The sequence below is a fragment of the Rhamphochromis sp. 'chilingali' genome (genome assembly GCF_963969265.1).
Source record: "Rhamphochromis sp. 'chilingali' genome assembly, chromosome: 1".
Classification (NCBI taxonomy): domain Eukaryota; kingdom Metazoa; phylum Chordata; class Actinopteri; order Cichliformes; family Cichlidae; genus Rhamphochromis; species Rhamphochromis sp. 'chilingali'.
In genome coordinates this window covers 60599972-60621139 of record NC_137929.1, presented here as the reverse complement: position 1 = coordinate 60621139, position 21168 = coordinate 60599972, and the positions used below count along the sequence as shown (strand labels likewise).

At 41.4% G+C, this 21168-nt stretch overlaps 1 protein-coding gene across 1 annotated transcript; it reads left to right on the top strand.

The window, feature by feature from the left end:
• Positions 1-321: 321 nt before the first annotated feature.
• LOC308409436 (protein NLRC3-like) lies at positions 322-20872 on the top strand (the record flags this gene model as incomplete). Its single annotated transcript, XM_080902191.1, has 9 exons — positions 322-326; positions 463-691; positions 7279-8596; positions 9143-9614; positions 14770-14943; positions 18353-18529; positions 18789-18962; positions 19298-19471; positions 19903-20872. The coding sequence occupies 9 exons, from the start codon at positions 322-324 to the stop codon at positions 19919-19921; spliced, it is 2742 nt and encodes a 913-aa protein (XP_080758317.1). The 3' UTR covers positions 19922-20872.
• Positions 20873-21168: the final 296 nt, after the last annotated feature.

Here is a 21168-nt window from a genome sequence, read left to right as displayed (position 1 = left end):
AAAAAAAAATGGTGGCTTGCAATACAAACCACACAACTTGGTCTACTCCTCTGATGGGAGGAGACAAAAAAAAACAGCAGACATGATTCTGGATCATAACGATGTTCTTATCCTGCACAAGAATTTGATTTGTAATTTGTTCATGCCAGACATACAATTTTATTTTCTTCCCACTGTGTTTGTGTGTGAAAATTGTGTCAGAGGGAGAAGCCAGGATAATGTTTTTATGTTTTATTAAACAAATTCAGGCTGAATATCTGAAGTTTTGAATATTGTTTCCATGAGAAAATTCTTTAATTTTATTTACATCTAAAGCTCACCATGCTGTGAGAATAAAGGCAAGTGTTAGTTAAAGTAAAAGTTAAAGACTGTTAGAAATGCATTATAATGTCAAATCTGGATGGTTTGTTTTTTCAAAAACAGTGAGCAAATAGTTTTACTAATAAAGAAATGTGTTCACAGAAAGAGTAAAAGGAGTGGTGTATGTGAGGAGGAGCAGCTGTCCTGCTGTGCTGTGTGTCAGGACGTCCTGAAGGATCCAGTCTCTACCAGTTGTGGACATTGGTTCTGCAGACAGTGCATCTCCGCATACTGGGACCAGTTGGCTTCATCAGAAGACTCCTCTTGTCCTCAGTGTGGAAAAAGATCCAGAACCAGAGCTGGACTACAGACAGCTAATCAGAGCAGCTGTGTACAAAGTAAGACTGAACATTTGTCTGCTGATGGACTCATTTCTAAAAACCTGATGGAAATATTAACATTTCTCCACAGCAGCACAGTAGCACGGTGGTTAGCAATGTTAGCGCACAGCAAGGAGGTCCTGAGTTCAATTCCACCATCAGGCCAGGGTCTTTCTGTGTGGAGTTTGCATGTTCTCCCCATGGTTGCGTGGGTTCTCTTGCTGCTTAATTTTAAAAAAAAAAGTTTTTTAATTAAGCAGCAAGGCAGAACAAAATCAGGGCTGTATCAAGACACGAGGACTAAACCCCAATTCAACCAGACCCAGAACTGATCCGGAATTAAAACAGGACTACAACAGTTCAAAGTCAGGACCACTTAGGACTAAACCAAATCCCAACCAGAATCAGAACTAGATGATAGTAGCACTAAAAATCATCATAGACCTGCACTACACTTATTTTTTAATTCTACCAAAGTACAATATTTAGATTCAGAAAGGTTTATATAATTATTTAGCCTTGTTGTGCAAACAAGCCTGCAAAACTTAATAAATATAGAATTTGAAAAATAACAAACCTAAAAAGAAACACTAGGTACGAGATACATGAGGACCTATGATACGGTGATACTTTTGGTAAACAACCATTTGACTACCATGTGTGTCTCACCTGCTCTTGTTCCCTCTCTGTTCCTCTCTCTCCCTCTTTGTGCTGACAATCATCAAATATACAGTTGAAACCAGATATTTACAAACTCTTCAGATCAAAACACTTTTTTTTAATTGTAACATCAAATCAGACTAAATGCTAATTTTTTGAGATTGATAAATATAAAAAACATATTTGTTAACTTTAAGAGTAAGATAAGATAACCTTTATTAGTCCCACACTTGGGTAATTTGTTTTGTAGCAGCAGGAAGTGGACAGTGCAAAGTTATGAAGCAAAAATTAGAATACAATAAGAATAAATACAGTACACAACTGTACAGAATAGAATAAAATACTATATACAGTAGAATAAAATAGAATAAAATATACAATAAGATAAAAATAGAATTCAAATGCTATATACAACTCAGTAAAAATACAACGATGCCAGAAAAGATTATTGCACTTAGTGTTATTGCACATGTGTGGATGTGTGTGTTTGATCAGTTAAAGTCTTTGTTGTGGAGTCTGACAGCAGTGGGGAGGAAAGACCTGTGAAATCTCTCCGTCCCACACCGTGGGTGCCGCAGTCTCCCACTGAAGGAGCTGCTCAGTGCTGTCACAGTCTGCTGCATGGGGTGGGAGATGTTGTCCAACAGGGATGACAGCTTAGCCGCCATTCTCCTGTCACCCACCACCTCCACCAGGTCCAGAGGGCATCCTAGAACAGAGCTGGCCCTTCGGATCAGCCTGTTCAGTCTCTTCCTGTCCCCGGCAGAGATGCTGCCGCCTCAGCAGACCACACCATAAAAGAAGAAGCCACCACAGAGTCATAGAAGGTCCTCAGGAGTGGGCCCTCCAGTCCAAACGACCTGAGTCTCTGCAGCAGGTACAGCCTGCTCTACCCTTTCCTGTAGAGGGCGTCTGAGTTATGAGTCCAGTCCAGTCTGTTGTTCAGATGAACACCAAGGTACCTGTAGCTGTCCATAGCCTCAATGTCCATACCTTGGATGTTCAGTGGTTGCAGTGGAGGATGTTTGTGCCTGTGGAAGTCTACCACCAGCTCCTTGGTTTTACTGGCATTGATCTGGAGGTAGTTCAGCTGGCACCAGTCCACAAAGTCCTGAGTCAGTCCTCTGTACTTCTTGTCGTCCCCATCAGTGATGAGGCCGACTATTGCAGAGTTATCAGAGAACTTCTGCAGGAAGCACTGGGTGGAGTTGTGGGAGAAGTCTGCAGTGTAGATGGTGAAGAGGAACGGAGCCAGAACCGTTCCCTGTGGGGCCCCCGTACTGCAGACGACCCTGTCCGACACACAGCCCTGAGTCCTCACATACTGTGGTCGGTCGGTGAGGTAGTCCAAAATCCAGGTAGTGAGGTGATGGTCCACTCCAGAGTTCACCAGCTTGTCCTTCAGAACCGAGGGAAGAATAGTGTTGAAGGCACTGGAGAAATCAAAGAACATGATTCTCACAGTGCTTCCAGCGGTCTCCAGGTGAGCGAGGGAACGATGTAGGAGGTGAATGACGGCATCATCCGCTCCAATGCCAGGCTGGTAGGCAAACTGAAGTGGGTCCAGTGATGAGCTTGTTAGGCGCCGAAGCTGAGCCAGGACCAACCGCTCCAGGGTCTTCATCAGGTGGGATGTCAGAGCCACCGGCCTGTAGCTGTTGAGGTCCTTGGGGCGTGAAGTCTTTGGCACTGGTACAACACAGGAGGTTTTCCAGAGCTGTGGGACTCTTCCCAGCCTCAGGTTCAGGTTGAAGAGGTGCTCCATCACCCCACACAGTTGGTCCACGCAGGACCTGACGACCCTCGAGCTGATGCCATCTGGGCCCGCTGCCTTCTTGCCATTAATCCTCCTCAGTTCCCTCCTAACCTGGGTGGTTGAGAGACAGGCTGGAGCCTTGTGTTGAGTGTGTATTGGATGCTGTTGTTGGGGGTGGGGAGGAGTGAGCAGGGTGAATAGAGGAGGTGTGAGGTGTCAGAGGTGGAACAGCAGCAGTGGGGATGGGTGAGTCTGCAGCCGATGTTGGAGACTGCCTCGTGGCTGAATGAAATCTGTTGAAGAAATGATTCAGTTCATTTGCCCACCTCAGATCCCTCCCAGGCAGAGAGTTCTGATGTTTGTGGCCCGAGATGGTTCTGAGGCCTCTCCAGACTTCACCAACGTTGTTTTGCTGTAGCTGTCCTTCTCATTCCTTATCAGTCCCCTCAACTCTCTCTGCACCCTTTTCAACTCCTCTTTGTCTTTTGATTTGACGGCCCCACAGGCCGTCACAGATCACCTCCCACACAGTCGACTCAAAACAATCCTTAAGAGCCTCCTCGCTCTCCTCCGACCATCTCTGTACTGTGCAGGTGGCTGGTGGCTCCCTGCGCACTAAGGGCTCATACACAGGGACAAGGTGCACCAGGTTGTGGTCAGATCTGCCCAGTGGAGGGAGAGGTGATGAACTGTATGCCTCTTCTGCATTGGCATACAGTAAGTCCAGTGTTTCATTGTCTCTGGTTGGGCAGGTCACATACTGGGTGAAGGTGGGCAGTGTGGAGTCCAATGAGGCATGATTGAAGTCCCCTGATATTATGAGAAGGGCTCTCATAAGAGTAAAGAGAGAAACTATCTGTATTTCTTAATTGTAAATGGCACCAAATTTTATTCAAATTGAGCCACACTTATGGAGCTCCACAATTCTTTTCCTGGTGTTTTGGTTGACATCTCTTGATTTTCCCATTTCAAAGAAACAGGCTCTGTGTTTTGCCTTATACAGTGGGGCAAAAAAGTATTTAGTCAGCCACCGATTGTGCAAGTTCCCCCACTTAAAATGATGACAGAGGTCAGTAATATGCACCAGAGGTACACTTCAACTGTGAGAGACAGAATGTGAAAAAAAAAAAATCCATGAATCCACATGGTAGGATTTGTAAAGAATTTATTCGTAAATCAGGGTGGAAAATAAGTATTTGGTCAATAACAAAAATACAACTCAATACTTTGTAACATAACCTTTGTTGGCAATAACAGAGGTCAAACGTTTACTATAGGTCTTTACCAGGTTTGCACACACAGTAGCTGGTATTTTGGCCCATTCCTCCATGCAGATCTTCTCGAGAGCAGTGATGTTTTGGGGCTGTCGCCGAGCAACACGGACTTTCAACTCCCGCCACAGATTTTCTATGGGGTTGAGGTCTGGAGACTGGCTAGGCCACTCCAGGACTTTCAAATGCTTCTTACGGAGCCACTCCTTTGTTGCCCGGGCGGTGTGTTTTGGATCATTGTCATGTTGGAAGACCCAGCCTCGTTTCATCTTCAAAGTTCTCACTGATGGAAGGAGGTTTTGGCTCAAAATCTCACGATACATGGCCCCATTCATTCTGTCCTTAACACGGGTCAGTTGTCCTGTCCCCTTGGCAGAAAAACAGCCCCATAGCATGATGTTTCCACCCCCATGCTTCACAGTAGGTATGGTGTTCTTGGGATGCAACTCAGTATTCTTCTTCCTCCAAACACGACGAGTTGAGTTTATACCAAAAAGTTCTACTTTGGTTTCATCTGACCACATGACATTCTCCCAATCCTCTGCTGTATCATCCATGTGCTCTCTGGCAAACTTCAGACGGGCCTGGACATGCACTGGCTTCAGCAGCGGAACACGTCTGGCACTGCGGGATTTGATTCCCTGCCGTTGTAGTGTGTTACTGATGGTGACCTTTGTTACTTTGGTCCCAGCTCTCTGCAGGTCATTCACCAGGTCCCCCCGTGTGGTTCTGGGATCTTTGCTCACCGTTCTCATGATCATTTTGACCCCACGGGATGAGATCTTGCGTGGAGCCCCAGATCCAGGGAGATTATCAGTGGTCTTGTATGTCTTCCATTTTCTGATGATTGCTCCCACAGTTGACTTTTTTTCACACCAAGCTGCTTGCCTATTGTAGATTCACTCTTCCCAGTCTGGTGCAGGTCTACAATACTTTTCCTGGTGTCCTTCGAAAGCTCTTTGGTCTTGGCCATGGCGGAGTTTGGAGTCTGACTGTTTGAGGCTGTGGACAGGTGTCTTTTATACAGATGATGAGTTCAAACAGGTGCCATTCATACAGGTAACGAGTGGGGGACAGAAAAGCTTCTTACAGAAGACGTTACAGGTCTGTGAAAGCCAGAGACTTTCCTTGTTTGAGGTGACCAAATACTTATTGTCCACCCTAATTTACGAATAAATTCTTTACAAATCCTACCATGTGAATTCATGGATTTTTTTTTTTCACATTCTGTCTCTCACAGTTGAAGTGTACCTCTGGTGCAAATTAAGATAAGATAAGATAAGATAAGATAACCTTTATTAGTCCCACACGTGGGAAATTTGTTTTGTCACAGCAGGAAGTGGACAGTGCAAAAGTTATGAGGCAAAAATTAGAATACAATAAGAATAAATACAGTACACAACTGTACAGAATAGAATAAAATAAAATACTATATACAGTAGAATAAAATAAAATAAATATACAATAAGATAAAAATAGAATACAAATACAAATACTATATACAACTGAGTAAAAATACAACGATGACAGAAAGGATTATTGCACTTAGTATTATTGCATATGTATGGATGTGTGTGCTTGATCAGTTAAAGTCTTTGTTGTGGAGTCTCACAGCAGTGGGGAGGAAAGACCTGCGAAATCTCTCCGTCCCACACCGTGGGTGCCGCAGTCTCCCACTGAAGGAGCTGCTCAGTGCTGTCACAGTCTGCTGCATGGGGTGGGAGATGTTGTCCATCAGGGATGACAGCTTAGCCGCCGTTCTCCTGTCACTCACCACCTCCACTGGGTCCAGAGGGCATCCTAGAACAGAGCTGGCCCTTCGGATCACCCTGTTCAGTCTCTTCCTGTCCCCAGCAGAGATGCTGCCGCCCCAGCAGACCACGCCATAAAAGATAGCAGAAGCCACAACAGAGTCATAGAAGGTCTTCAGGAGTGGGCCCTCCACTCCAAACGACCTGAGTCTCCGCAGCAGGTACAGCCTGCTCTGCCCTTTCCTGTAGAGGGCGTCTGAGTTATGAGTCCAGTCCAGTCTATTGTTCAGATGAACAGCAAGGTACCTGTAGCTGTCCACAGCCTCAATGTCCATACCTTGACCTCTGTCATCATTTTAAGTGGGGGAACTTGCACAATCGGTGGCTGACTAAATACTTTTTTGCCCCACTGTATGCATCCACAGGTCTGCCACCAATTTACTCACGTGGACTCTACTAACCTATCAGAAGCTTCTTTAGCTCAGAATAGAATTGTCTGCAGTTTTCTTATTAATTAACAATAAACTTAGTGTATATGTACTCCTAAATTTGATGAAAGTGATAAAAAATAGAAACAGCAATCTAAAGAAACAGCATTGTTGTTGTTCGGCTTTTCATTTCGCCATTTGTTGATTCACTTGAAGAACAAGTAGCGTAACATGGGCCAAGTGATCAGTTTGACATCAATCTTTTGTGATACACCATCATATTTACATTATTTGTACAGTAAGAATGATTTGCTTTGGTACCTGGTCAAACTTCATATTTATTACACTGTTTAACTCCAAGATTCTGAATATTTTCCTGAAGGATTTTGGTAGTTTTTAAAAGCAGAAATCCATGACAACAGATGGCTATTTTCTGCTTCTTAAACAATGCAGTCTTCAAAAATGTAGTGATGAAGGAACTGAAGCAGTGATCGGTTTGGACATGCAGCTACAGCTTATCTGCTGAGGCTCAGTCTGCTGTTTCTGCGTTTTCATGTAACACAAACACTGGCAGACCTCCTGGAGACTGATAGGAAAATTGTATTTATTTTATGTTTTCTAACAAAATTGTTTAATTATGGAAAGAAAAAATAAGTCATTTTAGAGGAGTTATGGCTCCAGAAAAGGATGACGGTATCACATTTCTATCTTTCAGCAAATGTTGGTTTACAGGAGGTTTCAGATGAACATAAAATCAGTCTGAAGACACGGTGTCAACATGTGATTGAAGGAACTGATGAAACGGGAACTAAAACTCTCCTCAACAAGATCTACACTGACCTCTACATAACAGAGGGACAGAGTGAAGAGGTTCCTATCCAACATGAGGTGAGGCAGCTGGAGATGGCTTCCAAAATGGATGCTCACCATGACACTCCAATCAGGTGCCAAGACATCTTTAAAGCCTTGCCTGATAAACAGAGACCCATCAGAGTGGTTCTGACAAACGGCTTCGCTGGTGTTGGAAAAACCTTCTCAGTGCAGAAGTTCAGTCTGGACTGGGCAGAAGGCTTGGAGAACCAACACATCAGTGCGGTGGTTGTGCTGTCATTCAGGGAGCTGAACTTGGTCAGAGATGAGCAGTACAGTCTTCTGGAGCTGATCCATGTTTTCTATCCAACATTGCAGAGCGTCACAGCAGAGCAGCTCACTGTGTGTAATCTTTTGTTCATCTTTGATGGCCTGGATGAAAGCAGATTTTTGTTGGATTTTACCAACATGAAGCTGGTGTCTGATGTCACACAGAAGTCATCAGTCAGTGAGCTGCTGACAAATCTCATCGAGGGAAATCTGCTTCCCTCTGCTCTCATCTGGATAACTTCCCGACCTGCAGCAGCCAATCAGATTCCTCCTAAATGTGTTGACAGGGTAACAGAAGTACGAGGCTTCACTGATGCCCAGAAGGAGGAGTACTTCAGGAGGAGATTCAGTGATGAAGATCTGTCCAGCAGAATCATCTCCCACATGAAGACATCCAGGAGCCTCCACATCATGTGTAGAATCCCAGTGTTCTGCTGGATCACTGCTACAGTTCTGGAGCACATGTTGACTACAGAGGAGAAAGCAGAGCTGCCCAAGACCCTGACTGACATGTACTCACACTTCCTGCTGGTTCAGACAAAGAGGAAGAAAAACAAATACCATGAGGGACATGAGAAGTTGTTTGTTGAGACAAGTCCACAGGTGCTGACGGAGGCCGACAGGGAAGTTCTTCTGAAGCTGGGGAGGCTGGCATTTGAACATCTGGAGAAAGGAAATATCATGTTCTACCAAGAAGACTTGAAGCAGTGTGGTCTGGATGTTTCAGAGGCCTCGGTGTACTCAGGAGTTTGTACAGAGATCTTCAAAAAGGAGTTTGGAATCTTCCAGAAACCAGTTTACTGCTTTGTTCATCTGAGCATCCAGGAGTTTCTGGCTGCAGTCTACATGTTCCACTGTTACACCAATAAGAAGACAGAGGTGCTGCAGGACTTCCTAGGAAAAGAAAACAGTGAGAATTTGCAGAAAAATACTAATGGACGTGATAACAAATATGATAGTGATGAAGATGAAAATCATGAAGAATCAGATTATGATGATGTTCGAGATCGTCATGATGCTTATGATGACGATGATAATGATGATTATGACGATTATGACGATGATAGAGATGATTATGACGATTATGACGATGATAGAGATGATGATTACGATCGTCATGATGATGATGATGATGATGATGACGACGATAGTCATGATGATTTTAATATAGATGATGATGATGATGACGACGATAGTCATGATGATTTTAATATAGATGATGATGATGATGATGATGATGATGATGACGACGATAGTCATGATGATTTTAATATAGATGATGATGATGACGATGATAGTCATGATGATTTTAATATAGATGATGATGATGATGACGATCGTCATGATGATTATAATATAGATGATTATGGAGATGTTTATGATGATAGCGATGATGAAGATAAATTAACAAATGATGATTACTTCGAAAAAGAAAGGGACGATGACAGCAGTGAAGATAAGAGTTCACTGAAAGTTTTCCTAGGCAGAGTTATGGAAAAATCCCTCCAAAGTAAAAATGGCCACCTGGACCTGTTTGTTCGCTTCCTTCATGGCCTCTGTCTGGACTCCAATCACAGACTCTTAGGAGGCCTGCTGGGTCAGACGGACAACAGTTCAAAATCCATCCAGAGTATCATCGACAACCTGAAGAAAATGAGTAGTGAGGAAATCTCTCCTGACAGAAGCATCAACATTTTCCACTGTCTGATGGAAATTAATGACCTCTCAGTCCATCAGGACATTCAAATGTTCCTCAAGTCAGATAACAGATCAGAGAAGGAGCTATCTGAGATCCACTGCTCTGCTCTGGCCTACATGCTGCAGATGTCAGAGCAGGTTCTGGATGAGTTAGACTTGAGGAAGTATAACACATCAGAGGAGGGAAGACTGAGGCTGTTCCCAGCAGTGAGGAACTGCAGAAAGGCTATGTAAGTTAGATCACCATCTTTGTCAAAAGAAGTGAGTGTGCAGTTATTATACATAGTGATTACATATGCTCCAGTTACTGAAAGTGGATGGTTATGCACGTATCTATGTTTCTATAAATGAAGGCCATCATATAAGTTTCTTGTTTCTCCAAGAGTGAACTGTTTAGATAACAGTGTAGCAGATTACCACCCCCAGAGTGTATAAATACAGCTCTGCGCCTCTTGTTTTTCTATCTGGGCCACACTAATCCGTTCAATAATCCAGTGAATCATCTCAAAAAGTTTATTTCATTCATTTGGATTTAACATTGTCAGTGGGAGAAACGTCTGAAGAAGTCCCTTGGCTGAGGGATGAAATGGTTCTCCTACTGAAAATGATTTTGTTCATTCGGATGATTAAGCATGCGTCAAGACACACTAATTGGTGTTCTCCCTTTCATTCACTGCATCAGTTAGCCAAGTAGCTAACTGATTATAAGCCAGTTGTCTTATAATCAGGGCAACTTCAGAGTGGAACAGAGCCCAGCCCTTCTCCGGTAGACTGGTTCCAGAATCTGAGTTGTTCATTAAGCCCAACTTTATCTAGCTGGTACCATACCCTTTTCTATACTAGCACCCAATTACCCAGAGGTGTGGACTCGAGTCACATGACTTGGACTCGAGTCAGACTCGTGACTTTAGACTTGACTTGAAAAAATGTTCTAAGACTTGTGACTTGACTTGGACTTTTACACCAGTGACCAGGGACTTGAATTGGACTTGAACCGGTTTACTTGAAAAGACTTGATATTTCACCCCAAATATAAAATTTAACATGCATATTATATAGAGATTGAAAATGTGACGTCATTCAGGGGTAAACCGCAAAGGATTCTGGGAACTCGTGGCAAGAGGTACTAGCGCACGCAGGCTTTCAATTGAAATCAGTCACACAGCGATAAAAAGAAACACAAAAATGTCAAGAAGCCGTTGTATTATTAACTGCAATAGCCGGTCGCATGACAGCCACGGGAAGCCGACGGGTAAAGAGATCGGTTGTTATCGGATTACGTCGTTGAAGAGAAATTGTTCAAGCCATGTTTCCGAAGTAACAAAGAGGCGACGGATGGCCTGGATTGCAGCCATTCAAAGATCAAATATAACGTCCCAGAACACTCCAGCTCACAGGTTAGTCTGCTCCAAGCATTTACACGAAGGTCAGTGTTTTTAAGTAGTTAATGCGTCATTTTTCTTAACATAATTGGTGATATAGGTTACAAGCAAGTCTGACGCTGAACAGAAATTGTCGCGCTATGCTCCTTTGTTTATTGTGCATAAATAGTGAATTGTCCTGACACAATATTGCGTTTCTCCTCTGTTATTATGGTACATTGACAAAAACATACTTTTATTCACAGGATAAAACAGGTTTTTTGTATCACTAATTGCCCAGTACGATTACAGCATACAGTGTTATTGTCACTGCTACATTTCTGTAACGCGAACCAGAAATTATTTCCACTACTAATTAATTACCGTTGAGCTCAAAGGTCCTATTAATAAACGGTTAAGGAATGTGTATTTATGAAGACAATTTGTGAGACTGGTAAACTTATGATACGTACGATGGTCTTTCGTTCTACACGGTGCATTTCAAGGTCCTGTACCCATCCGGTGTTCCAGATCTACTGGCGTTTAGATCAACTGGCGTTGGTCGAACAGATGTGTGGCAGTCTTGCGTTTCAGGAGCTGCTACCGACAAACCAGCAAAAAAAACGCCAAATGTGTCATCTGTGACACTTGTGAGGTTATCTCAAACACACTCCGTCAGTCTTGATGCTGTTGAACAACAAAATGTTTAAAAATGTGGCGAGTTTACCTGGTGATATCCTCATGCGCAACGCGATCGCGAAAACAGCAAACAAGTAATACCACGCCGATGTTGTTCACAGGACAGCAAGAGTAAACGATCGGGAGACTCTTGTCGTCATTATCGTTCCCCTCGCACGGTTTGTTTCTCCGAATTCAGCGTTTTTGCTTCACAACTAAAGCGAGCAGTTTACTTTGTGCACTAACATGGACTCGAGTCAACCAGCGCCACCTCTGGCCAAGTGCCACAGCCTACAGCCAGATCAACCTGTGACACACATCTGCAGCACGTTTGAATTCGTTACATGCACATTTGTACCTTTCAATTGTGTCTGTTTGTGCATCATGCAAATAAACCTTTGAAAAGAATGAAATGATATCATATATTCCTTATTGGCCTACATTTGTTCAAAATCCCAAATTATATACACAAAGTCATAGAAATCACCACTCCAATTGGTCATCATGATTTTGATGTTCTCTTTTTCCATAACAATGAAATACGCCTTGGACAAATATGACACGTCAATATTTCATTAGTGTTGTCACATCACATCCTGTAAGCATCGTTTGTCTGTGTCCTTTCTCTGGAAATTAATATTTCCAGCCAATATAGGCAATCCATCAACATGGCTGGAGAGTTGGTAGTTATATACAGTCTGTATAAGTGTGGTTAATCCAATGAAGATTTGTAAGGAGATGGCAGTTACTTTGAATTCACAGCAGTTACACAGTGATTAGTAATAAACAGCCAGTGAGAGTGAGTGGATTTAAGAAAGTCAGTGATTCAGGTGTGTCGCTTGGTTTGTCATCTGTTTGTGAGACTGGAGGAGAAGTAGAAATATTTTGTTGTAAACCTTAGTTAGGAAGATTCCTGTTTGAAAACAAGCACTTTTTGTGAGAAATGCAAGAAGCACATCTACAGAAAGCACACAGTTACATTCTGTCCATCATGTGGACAAAACTGAAAATGTTGAGCATTGAAAAACTGAGAACGTTGGGCAAGTTCAAAAGAAATGTGTTTGTAAGAACGAAAAACCAAATTGTTCCTAAAATAGTTATGGAAAGTCTAACTGTTGTATGTTTGTGTTCTACATGTTTATCTGATGGGAAATAAAGTTGCTATTGTTTCAGTGCAGTTTTTTGATAATTCTGAGTGGATTTACACAGTACGGATCTAAATGACCCGCAACAAAATCAATGTCACTTTTTTGTTTTTCAACATAATACAAGGGTTAATTTCCAAAACTTCCATATGATCTTCAATTTGTAGCAGATCCACTATCACACAGCAGCTGGAGCAGTCTCCAATGGAGGTCAGTCCACTGCTGCCATAGCCTACTACTAGATTAACTTGTGACACATCTGCACCTGCTGCTATGATCACAGTGAGTAGAGGCTGAGTGGCTGCACTTACCCCTGGTACATCCAAATCTACCCACAAACATGTTGAAAGATGCAATGGCAGCAATGTGGATTGTCAACACTAAAAACAATCAGTAAGCAAAGACAACAGGGATCATTTGTTTCTGTTTATTTAGCACCCACAACAATTGTAGTCGCCTTCTGCACAGGGGAAGTCCACACACACTGTGTGGTACCACTTTCCACAGAAGGTGCATTCAGTCTGCAAGATTGAATGAGATTGTCAGAGTCATTGTCTGACTGTTTGTTACTAATCACCTGCTGTACATTCACAGTAACTGCCATCTCCTTACAAATGTTTATTAGATTGACCACACTTATACAGACTGTATATAACAACCAACTCTGAAATGTTCGTTTGCAGAGGGAAGACACAGGCAGACTATGCTAACGACATGTGATGTTACAACACTAGTGAAATGTTAGTGTCATTTCATTCTTTTCAAAGGTTTATTTGCATGACGCACAAACAGACACAATTGAAAGGTACAAATGTGCATGAAACGAAATCAAACGTGGTGCAGATGTGTGTCACAGGTTGATCTGGCTGTAGGCTGTGGCACTTGGCCAGAGGTGGCGCTGGTTGACTCGACTCCATGTTAGTGCACAAAGTAAACTGCTCGCTGTAGTTGTGAAGCAAAAACGCTGAATTCGGAGAAACAAACCGTTCAAGGGGAACGATAACAACGACAACAGTCTCCCGATCGTTTACTCTTGCTATCCCGTGAACAACATCGGCGTGGTGTTACTTGTTTGCTGTTTTCGCGATCGCGTTGCGCATGAGGATATCACCAGGTAAACTCGCCACATTTTTAAACATTTTGTTGTTCAACAGCATCAAGACTGACGGAGTGTGTTTGAGATAACCTCACAAGTGTCACAGATGACACATTTGGCGTTTTTTTGCTGGTTTGTCGGTAGGAGCTCCTGAAACGCAAGACTGCCACACATCTGTTCGACCAACGCCAGTTGATCTAAACGCCAGTAGATCTGGAACACCGGCGGTAAACTGTACCTGGGCTTGTTGCAGTGACCTGAAGTTACTAAACTTCATGAGTGTATGCACTCACTCCAAGAACCGTATAATTATAAATATGCATATAAATATGCTACGATGAGATAGCTGACTTCATCTAACTAGCAAATGTTGTCCAGGCTACGTTGGTGATACAGTTTTTTTTAATGTGTATGATATTTTTGTCATGCGATTTTAAAGCCGGTCCTACAACCGCATCCAAGAATAACATGCAGCTTATCTCAGAACTGCCGGTGAAAATTATTCTTGGAGCTAGGTTTAATTGAGCTGCATTTTAAAGAGGTGCAATTTCACAATTTGTGTATATTTTCTAAGTTCACTATTTTGTCATGTGTTGAGAAAAACACAGATTTTAAAATTACATGGTCTAATATTTACATTTAGCATAACTGCAACATGCTTTTTTCATTTTTTTTTTTAAAGACTCGAAAGAACTTGAAATTCAAAATTTCAGACTTGTGACTTGACTCGGACTTTTACACCAGTGACTTGAGACTCGACTCTGACTTGCCTGACATTACTTGAGACTTGACTTGAGACTTGAGGATAAAGACTTGAGACTTACTTGAGACTTGCAAAACAATGACTTGGTCCCACCTCTGCAATTACCTTAAGGTCATCTTCTAAGCATCAAACATGTGAGATAATTCAATTTAAAAAAAGATTCATTATTAATTACTTTTTTCATTACTTTTTTTTTCATAAATGGCAGCAGATGACAGTTAATCTATATTGTTGCATTTTTACATTTGTTGTATTAAGATATTAGCCCAACATCTCAATTCGGGTATTAGAAAGCCCACTGTAATAAATTTAATATTAAACTACATTAATATGTATTCACAGACTTCATAACTGTGGACTCTTAGACCCTCATTTTGAAGTTGTGGCTTCAGCTCTCAAGTCCGAACCCTCACATTTGACAGTACTGGACCTGAGCAACAACCATCTGAATGATTCAGGAGTGACGTTACTATCAACTGGTCTGGACAGTCCAAACTGTAGACTGAAGACTCTGAGGTGAGGTCATTGACTCCATAGAACTTGCTCTTATAAATTACTTTTGTCCATTTTCAAAGGAGCTTGCAAAGAAAAGCGTCTGGACTTCTTTAAGTTGCTTGAAGACGTTTCACCTCTCATCCGAGAAGCTTCTTCAGTTCTAAGGTCAAATGGTGGAGAGTGCCAGATATAAACCTAGTGGGAGTAACCCCCCACAGAGGGACAAAAGGACCCCCTGATGATCCTCTAATCGCCTGAGCCAAGGTGTGAAACTGGGCGTTTAGAGGATCATCAGGGGGTCCTTTTGTCCCTCTGTGGGGGGTTCCTCCCACTAGGTTTATATCTGGCACTCTCCACCATGGCTTTAATGGCTTGAGTACTCAGTGTAGCAGTTTGAGATTTGGATTTTCTCAAATCCACACAGGTTCAAGAGTGTATCTACTTTATAGGCTTAAATAGGTACACACCCCACTAATATTTGGTTAAATGTCCATTAGCAAGGTACATTTTGACCAGATGCTTTGGTAGCTGAAAACATGTATATGGTATAATTCTGAATGGATATTTGACCACTCTGCATGGCAGAAATATTAGCGTAATGTTAGCCCGCGTTATCCATTCCAACAAAAGTCTAGTTGAATGTGTTGGGATCATCTTCTCTTCTTAGCTCTATAGTTCAATCTTTGTCTTGTCTGACCATTTGGTTTTTCCATGTAGTCCTATGCAAATTTCAGTCGATGTTGAAACTGTCAATTTTGGACCAGGGGCTTCTTCCTTTTTCAGTACCCTCTCAGTCCATACCAAAAATAAAATTGGCTTGATTGTGGACATTGACATGGGTGTTCCAGTTGTTTCCAGTTAATGGAAAGGCTTGAGCCTTGGTGGTTCCTGGATTATTATTTCTGAATATTCTAACCAATTTCCTACTGTTGTCTGAGGGTAACAGTTTGGGCCTTCTTCCATACCTTTGCAAAGTAGTGAGACATCCAAATAACTTGCATATTATTGTTTGAACCGATGGTCTTGGAATGGGCTGTTGTTTAAAAATGTCTCCAAAAGACCTTCCCAACTTGTGTAAATCTACAGTTCCAAGTTTCTTGGACTTTTCCATTGTTCAGAATATTGGTCAGTGGTGCAACGGATCACGGTTGATCCGTAATCTGAACCAATCCCACTCCACGGTTCGGCACGCACGTGATCCGAAGATTCGAAAAAGATGGGAAAAAAAGTATGTGTATGGTGCACATGGTCAGTCTGTCTGTTATGGCAAGCGATAGTTATGGCAAGTTATGGCAAGCGATAGTTATGGCAAGCGCTAGCGGTCCAAGTAGAGGAGCAGAGGAGTTTGCGGCATTTAAGCAGCCCTTTGCTCGCCAATCCGACCGGGCTAAAGCTGTTACAAAAGCTATTGGGGTGTTTTGCTGCAGACCGGAGGCCGTATTCCCTTGTGCAAAACAAGGGGTTTAAACTGTGATGAACGTGCTTGAGCCACGCTATGATATCCCGTTACGCGTCCACTTCAGTGACAAGATTGTACCCAGGCATGTATGAGCAGGAAAAGTTTAAAGTTATGGCTGAGCTGTTCCCGGCATCTTCTGTTGCCCAACTACAAATGGGTGGACCTCCAGGTCAATGGAAAGCTACGTGACGTGATCGCTCATTATATCACAGCAGAGTGGTAGATACGAAGCCCTATACTGTCATATATTGCACCTTAATTTGTTTTTTGTTTTTTTTTTGTAATTAAAGTCTTTATTTGTTTTTTAACATTTAATCACATGAAAACAAAAAACAAAACAACAACAGAAAGAAAAAAGAAAAGACAGCTTCCAATCCCATGGTTAATTCACCTTTGTATTTTGGGTCTACTTACTAACTATCGGTACACCCACAAAAAAAGGACAATAAAATCTCATTATTAAGTTATTCCATTACTGAGTGCCTACACAAACATACAACGCAGCAAGCATAAAATGTAACTAAAGATAATTCCCCTGACCAAATAAATTCCAACCATCCCAGCCAAAATCACGTCCCCATGATTTGTCAAAACCCTCCCTATTATCATTAATCCTAGCCAAGAATTTTTCATACGACACCATTTTCAGCATTTTTTTCTTTCCACCTATTATGTTCTGGAGGAGATGGTTCCTTCCATACACTGAGAATAACTCGGGCCGCTGCAATCACCCCCACAAAGTCATATTTTGAAACCCCAGGTAACACCGACCGATCCCCTAATAGCACAGTCTTGGTGACAAGGGTATTATCAAACCAATCCACCTTCCTATTTTGTCCAATACTTTTGCCAAAAGGGATAAACTTTCCCACATTCCCAAATAGCATGCATAAATGTCCCTGGATCTGAACTACATTTCCAGCATATATTACTGGACTGATTCCCATTCTAGTTTGGACGGAGTGAAGTACCATCTGTGTATTAATTTGTACTGAGTAAATTTACCCCTGGCCTCTTTTATATATTTATCAGAGAATGACAAAATTCTACACCAGTCTTCTTTAGAAGTTGCACAACCCAAATCTCTCTGCCATATAATCCTCAAGTTTTCACATATCTCTTTTTTTGGATTCTTAAACAGTTTGTAGAAAACAGCTGCTCTATGTGCTGTACTGGACAATTCTAAAAACTCCACCACCATATTTGAGCTTAGAGTAATTTTCCTTTGGTAATACAATCCCTTATTTGTAAATATTTCCAAAAATTATTTTCTCTTATCAAACCATATTTTTCGGTTATTTCAGCGAATGACATAAACACTCCTTAATTTGTTTTCATGTAATTGCGTGGACTGAGTCTTGAGTTGAATGTTTTTAAATAGGGAAAAAATACTTAAATAAGTAAATGTTAAAATTTTTTCTTCTTTTTTTTTTTTTTTCTTTTTTTGCTGATCCAAAAATTGATCCGATCCGTGACAGCCAAAGGTAGTGTCGCTCCCTCAGCAGATAGTCTCGAGCAGCCAGGAAAAATAGCATGGAAGTGTTACAGTGAGGAGGAATTACAGTGGGGCAAAAAAGTATTTAGTCAGCCACCGATTGTGCAAGTTCCCCCACTTAAAATGATGACAGAGGTCAGTAATTTGCACCAGAGGTACACTTCAACTGTGAGAGACAGAATGTGAAAAAAAAATCCATGAATTCACATGGTAGGATTTGTAAAGAATTTATTTGTAAATTAGGGTGGTGTTTAAGTGTAATTGTAATAAAGTGCATGTAAACTTTTGACCACAGTGTACAATTAACAAAGGTGACTGCTATGCTTTACAAAGACTTTTAAATTGTTTGTTTTCTACAGTGATTTAATCATCAAAGGACAAGATTGTAAACACTATTACACTGGACACTGTTTCTAGTGTAATACACATTTCCTTTAAGTGAAGACTGAATTTCTTTTTTTTTCTTTCTTTTTAAGGTTAGTTTTCTGTAGGTTATCAGAAATCAGCTGTGCTTCCCTGATTTCTACTCTGAAGTCCCGTCCATCACATCTGATAGAGCTGGACCTTAGTTACAATCACAAGCTACAGGATTCAGGAGTGATGCAGCTGTGTGGTTTCCTGGAGAACCCAGACTGTAGACTGAAGACTCTGAGGTTAATGCAGTATATTATTCAACTTTTCTATATGTTGCAAACAGCTGTGTTTGAGGTTAACTTTAGTTTCAACCTGATCAGTGCTTCTAGATACAGCACGTTCTGTTTACTGTGAATGCTCAAATTAATTTGTATGAAATAATGTGCTTTTGAAAGTATGTTTGGGAGGTTTAGCTTTAACACCTGAACTTTGTGCGCAAAGACCCACATAAGAACTAAAAACTATTTTTTGTCAAGCAAAATTCATTCTCCTTTTCAGGCTGAGTTGGTGCAGCTTGTCCAAGATCAACTGTGTGTCTTTGGGCTTAGCACTGAAGTCCAACCCCTCTCATCTGAAGCATCTAGACCTAAGTGGGAACAACCTGCAGGATTCAGGAGTGATGGAGTTGTGTGGTTTCCTGGAGAGCTCACGCTGTAAACTGGAGACTCTGAGGTCAGTCACTATGTATTAGTTGTGTGTGTGTGTATATATATATATATATATATATATATATATATATATATATATATATGTTCTTCCTCTGTGTGTTATACTTGTATAACTATGCATGTGACAAATAATAAAGAACGAACCGGTGACCTTCCGGTTACAGATGCGCTTCCCAACCCCCCCCCTTAGATCATGTTTACCTTTTATCTTTAGCCATTTGGTGCTTCACTCTTCCTAAACGTCTACATTCTGAACCTTCTTCATATGTTAACATATTGTGAAGTGCTGAATGTTTTCAGGTGGTGAGATTTAATTTGCATGTTTTATTTGTTTTCCAGATTGAGGGAGTGCAGGTTGTCAGCTGTGAGTTGTGCTTCTCTGGACTCTGCTTTGAGGTCCAGCCCCACTCATTTGAGGTTACTGGATCTCTGTGACAACAACCTGATGGATTCAGGAATGAAGCAGCTGTGTGATCTTGTGAACAGCCCAGATTTTAGACTGGAGACTCTGAGGTCAGCAGAGGGTTGGAATCGCTCCATTCTGCTTTCAGCAGTACTGTAATTGTTACAGTTAATATGCAGACTAACTACTCTAAACAAATACAAATATTGCAGGTCTAATGATCGTATTACTACTGTACCTTGAGTGAAATCTATAGAGCAAATGGGGCTGATGCTAACTGTCTAGGAATGTGCAAAATGTAAGCTCAGTGTGTCAATCCCACCGAGACTGGTTGGACTCAAATACAGGACAGGGTGTCCACGTCAAAAGATTAACACTAGAGCTGAAAAGGACTAGAACTAAGAGGAGCAGTGCTGCACAGTTGCTCTGCTGTTGCTCTGAATGGGATTGAAATCCCCACTGTTATACTAGATATGCTGAATCTGACTAACAACTGATGAGAAAACACATTTATCTCCCGTCTGTCTTTTCCTCTCTGCAGGTGGAAACTAAGTGATTAAACAGAGCAGTCTGTGACTGGGGCATGCTACTGAGTGGAGAAGAGAGCTTCATCCAGCAGTGTCTGACACAGAAATGAGAAGAAGTGCAGATCACTGTCATTGCTCCCGATTGAACTGCTCTAACAGCCCCACTGTTATACACAACGATCATTCTTGATCATCCTTGATTATCCCTGATCTTTGTGTCTGTCTTTAAATGACAGTAAACTGTCATTGTTGGATTGCACTCAGATTTTGACTGCAGCGGCAGGGAGTACACCAAAGGCAGACTGCAGTGCAACACTGTCTCCAGGTGGAAAACGGGAGGAGTGATACACCTCCTGCTGTCAGGCCTGCAGGGTCTATCACTGCGGTGTTCTCCTCTGTGTTGCTGCAGACAAGCTATTTTTTGCACTGGCACAAACAATTTGTGTGCCTTCTTATTGTGACACGTGATTGTTCTTTCATTTTAGTTTTTGTATTTTTAACAAAATACAAAAAACTCCAGATGCAGTTTTAGGATCATAGTTGTATATAACTTTATTGTTTACAAAATTTGTGCATAGTTCTTTTTTTAAAATATAAAATTTCTATTTGCATTTCACATTATGGAAATCATTCACTAAGCATGTCTGTGGTTTTTTCAGTAAAAATGCTTGTTTTTTCCCCACTTGGTTTTAATATTATGTGATTTTTAGATCAGTTATGTTACTACAAAAAATAACTGTTAATTCAGACATGTGAGGTTGAGCTGAAAAGAATGATACCAAACACGGCAAAATATCTGAAGGTGAAATACAAAGGTAAAATGAAAAGTAGGCAAAAAAAAAAACGTGTTTGTATATGAACCACTTCATGTTGTGTATCTTTCCTACATACTTATTTCTTATATAGACTATACAGTACATAAAATCAAAATAAACATGTTTTATGTAACCCAAATGTTGAAATTATGTGGGCTGAAGAAAATAAAGTTATAGACTATATTTATATGAAACATGTATACTTACTGCATTTTATTTATTCCTTTTGTAATATGCTTTATATAAAACCTGTGTAAAGAAATTGCTTCCATGCCCCTCTAAGAGAATTTCTCTAGATTTGCCGCTGATCACTGATCCACCTCAACACAGAGACAAACTACAGCATTTCATCCATTTACACACAGCTTCATCAACACTAACTCCACACACTCAGCTTACCAGTGACTGTCAGGTTAACCATGTTACTGATGGGACCCTCTCTGGACTCACACCAGTAAACTCCAC